Here is a 9,824-nt window from a genome sequence, read left to right as displayed (position 1 = left end):
CGGGCGGGTCGGGGCGGTACCGGGCCGTGATCTTCGCGGCCATGTTCGTCGGGTACACGCTGTACTACTTCAACCGCAAAACCTTCTCGTTCGTCATGCCCGCCGTCATGGCCGAGGTGCCGCTGGGGAAGGACGAGCTGGGTGAGTGCCGGTGCCCGGGCCCCCCCCCGGGCCCCCCGCTGCCCTGCCTGCTCGGTGCTGGCTTTAACGGGTGAGCAGGTCGCCGTGCCGCCCGGCTGAGGTGCGTCTCGGGCTCTGCCCCGCCGCAGGTCTCATCACCAGCAGCCAGTCCGCAGCGTACGCCATCAGCAAGTTTGTCAGCGGTGTCCTCTCCGACCAAATGAGCGCCCGCTGGCTCTTCTCGTCCGGCCTCCTGATGGTGGGCTTGGTCAACGTGGTCTTCTCCTGGAGCTCCACCGTCACGGCCTTTGCTGGGCTCTGGTTCCTCAATGGCTTGGCCCAGGGACTGGGCTGGCCGCCCTGCGGGAAGATACTGAGAAAAGTAAGTGGTTTGGTGGAAAAGGCGAGGGGGAAACTTCTCACTTCTCTTCCTCTAAGCTCTCCTGGCAGCAGGTCTGTGCAGACCACGTTGCAGGAATGCTTGCTCTGAATTCAAAGGAACCTGCACCTATTCCTGCCTCCTTCAAACCAAGGAGGTCGAAACCACTAGCTGTGCTTTCTTCTGCCTGCAGAGCAAGCTTCCGTGCACAAGGTTCTGCTGCTTCTAGCAAAGATTCAAAAAGTTGCTCAGCCCTTGCATTTATGCGCCTCAATTCTAGCTCAGTTTGATAAGTAACATCTCCTGGTAGCAGACCTTCTCCACTGTAAGAGACATCATTTGTCGGAATCCAGTATTTTCAGCGTGCAGACAGAGGTCTGCTCATCTCTTTGCCATGGTGGAGTTTTGCTGCTGGGCAAGGAGCGATGAGCAGAATTCCATCTGCACGCCCACGGAACTCAGGAATTGCAAATTGCAGGCTGCTCAGGTAGAAAACTGGGTAATGTACGGAGGAACAGCGTGAGTCGAGCCCCTAAGCTGTGTGTATTTGGGTTTTGTGACAATCTAAATGGAACAGATTGATTTCTACCTTAGGGCAGAAGGAAAGGAGGTCAGCTGTGTGCTAACCTCTCTTGAAAGGTGTAAAATCCAGGAATGCACGTACTTGCGGGACGAGGGGAGATGAACAACTGCCTTGCCCTTCTGTGAGGCATCTAGCCTCATCTAGCTGGCAAGAAAAGGACCGTCCGGGATGGTTGCGTGCACGAAGGAAGTTCCCGAATAACGGAAACAATACACATAGCATTTTCTGAAGGCGTTTGGGAATGTAGCTCTCGGACATTTTGCTGCTGACAACCACCACCCAAGCGGTTCTGGCTCTGAGTGTACGTTGCAATGCAGAGCCGATCGTGGCTGATACTTAATGCAACAGCGAGTCCTAAAGTTACCCTGTGACTCTCTGTGTACCTGTTCACGATCCTGTGCCAGCAGACCTTTCCAGGGGGACGCTGTTCCTAGCAAGTGAGTACGCAGACCCGTGTGCCCTTAAATTTGCCTCTCCTGGCCCACGTCTCAGTTTCATCGTCTGTAAATGGAAATAACTCTGAGCTGGCTCGTGGTATGAGCACCTGTCAAGCTCCTGTAGCTGACGCTTGCGTTACGTTTGGAGTTCCCTGCGTGACTAAGGTAGCAAAGAGTAGGCACTGCCTTTACCTGCTTTTGTAGATCTCGGTCTGAATTGCCGCGAACCCACAGCACGGGCCTCAGTTGAGGATTTTTAGGTGCAGCATCACTCTCTTTCTCAGACCTCATGCCGTTTTTCTTGTTGTTGCACAGTGGTTTGAGCCTTCCCAGTTTGGGACTTGGTGGGCAATCCTGTCTACAAGCATGAACTTGGCTGGAGGCTTAGGCCCCATTGTCGCTGCTCTCATGTCTCTGAACTACGATTGGCGCATGACTTTGTCCTTCTCTGGCTTCATCTGCGTGGTTGTCTCTTTTGTTTGCCTTGTCCTGATTAAAAACGAGCCGTCGGATGTTGGGCTACCCAACATTGAACAAGGAGCCAAGAAAGGGAAGAAAGGTGAGCACGAGACTTCACTGTAAGCGGGCAGGCGCGGGAGAAGGTGCGGTGCCTTCTGTCTGTGTTCTGGTGCAAATGTGTCGGCGCTCAGTGTACTGAGACCTCCATCCTTCCCGCTTCCCGAAATCACTGCTCGGCGGGATGTGTGTAAGGGGTTGTTTTCAGCAGCCTTATTCTGGTAACTGTTGAGCAGCAACAACTTCTGTTGAAGTTATAAATCGTATAAACCAATCCCCAGTGTAATCTTGCAGGAAGGTGCTGGTGTACAGGCTTCTGAGACTGTCACAGCAAAGTGCAGCAGAGCAGAGGAAGAGCCTGCCCGCCAATCAGTTCTGTTCCTTGGCCTGCCAGTGACCGTGTGTGCATCGCTGAGACGCTCGCGGCTGGCTGTTTCATCTCCCCGTCTGTCTAATGTCTTCGTACTAACAGTGCCCTCGTTTTCTTGGGGCTTTATTTGCTTAGACTGTGAGCCGAGTCTCCTGGGGGGTACTGGAGAGAGAGAAACAACGCAACAGCGGGGAATGCTTCCTTAAGCCTGACCTTCCTCTCCTCCATGTTACCAGAGGACAGGCAGTTCTCCCCTCACCCCGCCGTGGGTTCTCTTGACCCCTGGCTTGCGGTGGACTCTGCTCAGTGTTTTCTGTCCTAACCTAGGACATCTAGTTAGTAAATGTTTGTTCAGACCACTGAGTATGGTGCTTCTCTGAAAGCAGAACAGGTAGAGGGGAATTGCAACAGAGGTTTGCTGTAGGATTTTAAAGGCCAGTGGAAACTCAGCCTACCTTCCACGCTGTCCTGCGATGCCTGTGCTGCTAGACTTGAGCTCTTTGTGTACCAAACCAATATTGCTTCCCCAGAGTGTTTTCTGGGGAGGGTAGGTTTGTAGGCGCTCTTGGGTGACTGATGCAAAAATAAAGGTAGCACCTGAAAGTCAGCATCTTTCTTTGGGTCTGTGTAGTGGCTTTCACAGGCAGAGCTTAAAAGCACTAGCGCAAAGTCTGGAGAAGCAGATCATTTTTCTAACAACCTTTGTGAAGGGTTTATTGGCAACCGCAATACAGAAAATTACTGGGAGTAGTGTTTTGATTATTCTTTTGAAATCTTTAATGAATGTGGAATAAATTGACAGAAAAGATTCTGAAATCACAGCAAACCCAGAACGAGGGGGAGGTAAAGCCATTCACTACCAGTAGCTATGAATATCTCCCTCTGTAAGTATGTCCTTATGCATGAATCCTGCTCGCGGATGTGTCTGTAGTGCCACTGAGTCGGTGTGGTTCAGTAGCTGTGCTCAAGCAGTAGTAACGTTCCTCCTGATCTTCCTTGCAGGTTCCTCCAGCGAAAATAGCACTTTGACAGAGCTGCTGCTCTCGCCGTACCTCTGGGTGCTCTCAACAGGCTACCTGGTCGTTTTTGGAGTCAAAACATGCTGTACCGACTGGGGACAGCTCTTCCTGATCCAGGAGAGGGGACAATCCATGCTTGTGGGTAAGATGCAAAGCTGCATTTTTAAGCTTTGTGGCTGCAAGTTGGGAGGTGTGGCAGAGAGCTCGACTGGGTACAGCAAAAGGATGCAGGCACCTCCATCTGAGGGACTTGTTTGCTTACCTCCTACCTGTCCCTTTAGATACATGTAGTTATTGAAATAACTCACTGATGAAGTTACTGCATGCGCCGAGTGCCCCAGTGCTGTCTTGCGCCAGGGCCCTCCTGGGACTGGCAGACGGGCATTCCTGTACAAGGATGAGCTGGAGGGTCTTGTCCAGCAGAGCTGCTCTGAGCTCACGGTGAGCTGACAGCAGTTGAGCTTGGTCTAAAGCATGCAGCAGCTTTGCTGTTGTGACCGAACCTGATGGCCTGTTCTTTGCTTCACCTACGTTCTAGGTAGTTCCTACATGAGTGCCTTGGAGATTGGGGGTCTGGTAGGAAGCATTGCTGCTGGATACCTTTCTGACAGAGCGGTAGCAAGAGTAAGTAATCTGGACCCTCAGCTGTGCTGGGCAGTTGACACAGCGTCAATTTGAGCTGCTTCAGAATTTTTACATTTGTTTTTGGCTTCCTTCATGAGTGCTTAAAGATGATCTCCCCCCGCCCCGATACCTGCACTGGTAGTGGAGCAGAATGCTCCCCTTGTTGATGTTGCTCTGGAGATTCAGGATACCCAGAATGCAGAGGTAGGGAGCGGCTGCCTCACGCTAGAAAACAGCCATTCTCAGTACCACGTTTCTTTCTTCTGTCTTCCCAAGCTCTTCTTTCGGATGCAGGTCTGTGTCTAAACTACCCTGCTTTGAAATGGGACTTCTGAAAATCAGACCCATCTGATTTGTTAACCCATCTCTTTCCCTTCATGCGGAGGTGGGTTGGGAGGGACACGACCCATCTCAACAGCTTAACGAAGGTGCTCAGTCAGGGTGGTGTTGCCACTGCGTGGTACAACTGAGAAACAGGCCTGTACCCAGTCCTGCTGTGTGCATGAGGACAACTGCTGAACACCCTAGAAGGTGTTGGGAAATATGTATGCCGATGTTAGGGATTGAGATACGCCTGTCAGGTTTAAGATGTTTGATCTGTTTGATTTGTTGGCTTTACTGTGCTCTCCAGATTTCCGTGTTGAAAGAGATCTGGTTGTTAACAGTTGCCTTCCGGCTGAAAAAAACCCCGCACTAAAATCCAGTGGTGGGATCTGAAGCCAAATTCAGGGTGGAAACAGGGCGCAGTTGATAACCAAAGTATCATTCATCACTAAGAGCTTCTTGTTTAGCACAGTTTGACTGCGGGCAGGCCTTAAAGCAGACCAAGAAGTCTTGCTAAAAGGTGTGCTTTTGATGCGCCATCCATATTTCTGACTGGGCTGTGTGGACGGCGTTAGTTACTACAAGTATAAAATGGAAGGAGTCCTTCCAGTTTCCGACCCTCAGTTTCCCTTCCTGTGTTACAGGTGGGTCTGTCAAGCTACGGGAATCCTCGGCATGCGCTGCTGCTTTCCATGATGGCCGGGATGTGTGTGTCCATGTTTCTCTTCCGCGTCACAGTCACAGGCGATTCTCCCAAGGTAATCCATGCACGAGCAGCAGGCCATAAGTTGTAGGGATAGCCCTTTAATGGTGAGGAGCTTGATGAGAGGGAGCGTGACTGTTTTCTTCACCCTTCCCAAGAACTGTAAGTTTGCATTTTCTTTGTCTGCGCTACAGAGAAGCAGGCCAACTTAGTCTGGTTTGGACTGCTTCTGCTGCCTAAGTCGGCTTGGGTAGCTTGCGTTACCGGCTATAGTGTAGACATGACTCGCATCTGCCCTAATGGTTGCTAAATAAATGAAACGTCTTTTCTCCTTTCCTTTTTTTCTTCTTCAGGAAAATCACTTCTGGACTGTAGCCTTGCAACCTCTAGCTGATCTTACAGGCCTAAAAGAACATGAGGTTTCTGCCTTGCATTTTTTTCTCCCTCTGCCTGTTTCTGCTTTTGCTGATCTGCCTTTTTCCTGTCCTGGGAGGTTGGTTAGCACTCCAGAACTTAGAACCAGGGCATTGAGAAGATTACTGTAAGTTTTGTAAAAGAAACCTTTTCTTGTAATCATTTGATTACACTAACTGACTTTAAAAGTCTGAATATAAACTTTTTAAGTTCTTATATAGAAGGTTCTGAGGACGTTTGTTCATCAGGTAAAATGTATCCAGTTAAGGGGTCTTGTGAGCGAGGTCAGGAGGAATGATTCTGTTCCTGCAGATGCCTTCCTGCTTCACTTTGGCAAGTGTTTTCCTAACTCTTTGTTTCTGTTTCCCATCTGGAAAATGAGATGGCACTTACTTCCTTCTGGGCATCTTGAAATGGTGTTTATAGTTCAAAAAGCATGCTGTAATCTTGAGATGGTCAAGTTACCTATCCGTTTTTGTTCTTTCACAGGTGACTGATAAATTCTGAGCCAGGTAGTTTTCTTAGAGCGTAAGCTAACACTGAAGTTCTGACTGTTGGGTTTTTTTGGTTTTGTTTCTGTGTTTGTTCAGTGACGTAGAGGTTATCAGAGAGTGGCTGCTGGCAAATAAAGATGCTCTGATCAGTCACTTGCATCTACAATGAGAACAGCTTTTACTTGGTCTCTCCAGGATCATTTTTAAAAGCGACTCGATTCACAGCTCTCCTGTGATTTCACGGGCTCATTGCCCATCTCTCTTCAATGTTCTGGTCCTCTCTTGCAAAACAGCGCATACTGTGTGTGCACGGTGTAGGGGGCAGAACTGTAGGAGCGAGGAGAGCTCGTGCTGGCCAACAAGACGGTGTGGTGGAGGTGCAGCTGGGCTGTGTGTATGCGGGGACTGTCACAGGCTTGCAGGCCAGGGAGCTGGTGTGAGCCCGAAAATGTCAAAACCCCCTCGTACCGTGCATAGGCTCTGAGATTTGTCAGCAGCTGCTGATTGACAGTGGTAAGATGCACAGAGCCTGTTTCTGATCTTAACTTCTTTTGACAGCTGTGGATCCTGACTCTGGGAGCTGTGTTTGGGTTCTCCTCGTATGGGCCGATCGCCCTGTTTGGGGTTATAGCCAATGAAAGTGCCCCTGCCAACCTGTGCGGCACCTCCCACGCCATAGTGGCCCTCATGGCCAACGGTGAGTAATGCCCGTTTCCCCAAAAACCAAACAGAACCCGTGTGTGTTCTTGATGAAGCGTGGTCTGGCCCCTGGGTGCCAAGTTACTGATCACGGGAAGTCACCTAAGAAGCAGAGATAATAGAGCTGGAAGCCTCAGGGATGCTTCCTGCTGTACCTGACAGGTTTTTGCCTTGTGCTTCAAGTTCAAACCAGGCCTGAGGAATTTTTATACGTGCAAAAACAAGTATTGGCAGATAAAACAGAGACACTCAAGCGTTGCTAGTTTTCTGTTTGTTTTTCCTTACAGTTGGGGGGTTTCTGGCCGGACTACCTTTCAGTACCATTGCCAAGCACTACAGCTGGGCCACAGCCTTCTGGGTAGCCGAAATCACCTGTACCGGTAGCACGGTGGCTTTCTTCTTACTGCGGAACATCCGCACCAAGATGGGCCGGATTCCCAGGAAGGCTGACTGAGGATGAGCTGCTTGGTGAAAAGGATGCTCCCACGCCGACATGAATGATGCTCGTTTTTTGTTTAACTGGCCTAGGAGTGAGTTTACCTATTGCTGCAACCTAGATAAAAATGTCTCAATTTCTCGTCCACTGTCACGTGCCTGGAGGGCACAAGGTTCCCGCTTCCGATCACTTTTTCCCTCGAGATGTGATAATTCAGCTAGTTTACATTTGCAGTGATTTTACCTCCTTCTCACAGCACTGCTGGTGAAGCAAGCAGGCTTCGCAGCCTGAGCTTCTCCACTAAAAGTACTCTAAAATGGCTGGCTTCAGGTGCTGTCACGTTTAGCTTTGCCTGTACTGTTCGTCTCGGCCATTAACTGTCAATTCAGCCTTGTTGTTCAGGGGTGCTGAAGCAAGCCTTCGCCACGTTCGTTCGTCCCGTCCAGCTGCTGTAAGCGCAGCTGTCTCGGTTTACTTAGGCGTGAGCTCCCTGCGTGCTCTCAGCCCTGGAACGGTGACAGAGCAGCGAATGACGATTATTACAGTTCAGCCTCACGGCTGACTTGAGAGCAGCGTGGCTTTAGCTTTACCCAGGATTAGCTGTTAGGAGCGAGGGTGGTGGTTTGCTCTGGACAAGCAGAACATCGATGCGGTGCTGTGGGAGGGCTCTCTGCAGCACTTGGAAGAATTAGGCTCGTGTCCAAGAAATTCTTGGCACTTCAGGGGAGACCGTTTAGAGAAGCTCCTTCTGTTGAACCGATCCTGCCCGGTGCGATTTCTGTGTAGTGTTAATGATTTGCAAGGGAGGCAGCTGCTGCCCAGTCAGCTTGTAGCGAGCACTCTGCAAATCAGCCAGGAAAATTGACCCAGCAGTAGGTATTGCGACAGCAGCTACTGCCGGCCCGCAACTTCTGCAGCTGGGTTTTGCGGAAACCTGTATCTCTAGCATTGGCTTGTATTTTTTCAGTACAAGGTGCGTAGTCTAGGATGTTTTCGGTCAAGAGCTGCATCTCTCACAGCTGTGGGCAGGGGCTTGGGCTACCTCCGAGAGTTGGCCTTAGCACAGCCGCCGCTGACAGCCAGCAGCCTTGCACCGCCAGGCCCAGCACTCTTTGCCATAAGTAGACTCAGGTTTTTAACTGGGATTTTGTTGAATATTCTTGGTTTTCCCCAAAAGGATTTACTGCTTTAGAGTCCTGGAAGAGGCAAGTTCAACTCGTGAAGAACCTGCACGCAGGTACTTTGCTGAACAGCTTGGTTGCAGGAGTAGGTAGCCAGCCTTAATTAAAACAATGGAAGTGAATTACATTTTGTACTTAATTATATGATCTTCTGCTATCTGTGAAATAAAAACGGAGCACGGTGACAAGGGCTCTGGTTGACTTATGGAGAACGGTGCAAGCAGAACTACCCAAACCTGCTTATCCTCTTGAGGTGCTACCGGCGCAAATTGACCCTGCCGCTGAGAGAAAACAAACAGCTATCCACCTCTTTAAGGAACGTTTATTACTTCTACACAGAAACCCTCTGCAAAACTGTAAGCTAGAGCTATACAGGAAACATACATATGTACAATTATGAAACGACAGAAAACAATCAATTGCGGTAAGGCCACGGACCCGCACCTTAGCTTGCTTTCTTCACTCAAGGCCAGTGGAGCTGCAACAGCAGAACAAGCCTCTGTGGCCCAATGTAAACAGTAGTAACGAGTCCGTCTAAGGTAAATTTCACAACAAAGGGGATAAAACGGTATCTTGGGAGGTAATGAAGCATGTTTTGGGGATACGCAGTCTCTGCTGTGGAGGAGAGAGCTCTGGGAGAGGCCAGCCGGGGAAGAGAGAGGTCCTGCTCTTTGGAGAAAGGAGTCCGTGCAACAGGCGAGGCTTTCTCTACGATCCAGGTCCGAAGGGTCCCGCTTTCTCTGCCACCTCCAGAGCAAGTTTCAAGTTCTGATCAAACAACTCGCATCTGAAACAGTCAGAAAAGTGGAAGGGGACGACTTTACCTACAGAACAGGCTAACCAAGACAGGATCTCCACATCCTTTGGCTGTGCATCCTTCAAGGAGAGATTCCGTAGGTCACAAGACAGCAACCTGACTGCTGTCAGGCTTGGCCATTAAGTAGGCCCTGCGTGGGCTCCAGGGTTACGTTAGGACAGCAGGGACTGTACCAAGGAAGAGCACCTCCCACTCCCCCAGCAGAGCAGCGCTGGAAAATGCACAGGTCAGTGTCCCATCCCTGCAGCAGCATGCTGGGTCTTCCCCCCCTTCCCTCAACCTCTGGGGCTGCTTTGCTACTTAGCTTAAGGGCTGTCGGCATTTGCTACTGCACAGGTAGAAACTGAGAAGCAGTTGCGGCTGCATTACTAAAAGTGGGCTTTTCCTTACCTGATTGGCATCTCCAGGGAGTAGAAAGGATTCTTCAGAGCAAAGTCAGAGTAAATCTCGTAGATCTTGCGGAGAAGGGAGTCTATCCCCGCCTGCCTCGGGTCAGCAAGAACCACGAATTTGATCCCTCGAGCCACAATGACAGAAGCGTGAGGAAGGCCGAGCTCCGTGACAGCCCCAGCAAAGCAGAGTGGTGCGGGGTGTCGGGGGCCAGACGGTACCTGTCAGCGTCTGGAAGCAGTGCAGCTTGAAGGCATCAGTCTCCAGCATCTCGATCCCAGAGCTCCCGACCTCGGGGGACAGCTGCGACCCAATGGC

General features: G+C 50.5%; 2 protein-coding genes across 2 annotated transcripts in view; one reads left to right on the top strand and one right to left on the bottom strand.

The window, feature by feature from the left end:
* Positions 1-6: 6 nt before the first annotated feature.
* Positions 7-7,351, top strand: SLC37A4 (solute carrier family 37 member 4). Its single transcript, XM_009273381.1, has 9 exons — positions 7-141; positions 270-502; positions 1,835-2,078; positions 3,408-3,566; positions 3,963-4,048; positions 5,017-5,130; positions 5,429-5,494; positions 6,542-6,680; positions 6,970-7,351. The coding sequence occupies exons 1-9, from the start codon at positions 42-44 to the stop codon at positions 7,134-7,136; spliced, it is 1,308 nt and encodes a 435-aa protein (XP_009271656.1). The 5' UTR covers positions 7-41; the 3' UTR covers positions 7,137-7,351.
* Positions 7,352-8,605: 1,254 nt separating this feature from the next.
* Positions 8,606-9,824, bottom strand: part of TRAPPC4 (trafficking protein particle complex 4) — a 1,730-nt gene continuing 511 nt past the window's right edge. Inside the window, exons 2-4 of the mRNA XM_019470525.1 lie at positions 9,728-9,820; positions 9,507-9,633; positions 8,606-9,086 (exon numbers count right to left, since the gene is read on the bottom strand). Of these exons, the coding sequence (XP_019326070.1) occupies positions 9,008-9,086; positions 9,507-9,633; positions 9,728-9,820 (299 nt within the window). The 3' untranslated portion in view covers positions 8,606-9,007. The remainder of the gene's footprint in view (positions 9,087-9,506; positions 9,634-9,727; positions 9,821-9,824) is intronic.

The sequence above is a fragment of the Aptenodytes forsteri genome, unplaced genomic scaffold, assembly GCF_000699145.1.
Source record: "Aptenodytes forsteri isolate BGI_AS27 unplaced genomic scaffold, ASM69914v1 Scaffold187, whole genome shotgun sequence".
NCBI lineage: Eukaryota > Metazoa > Chordata > Aves > Sphenisciformes > Spheniscidae > Aptenodytes > Aptenodytes forsteri.
The sequence above is the reverse complement of the archived record's forward strand: the minus strand, read 5'-3'. Positions and strand labels throughout refer to the sequence as shown.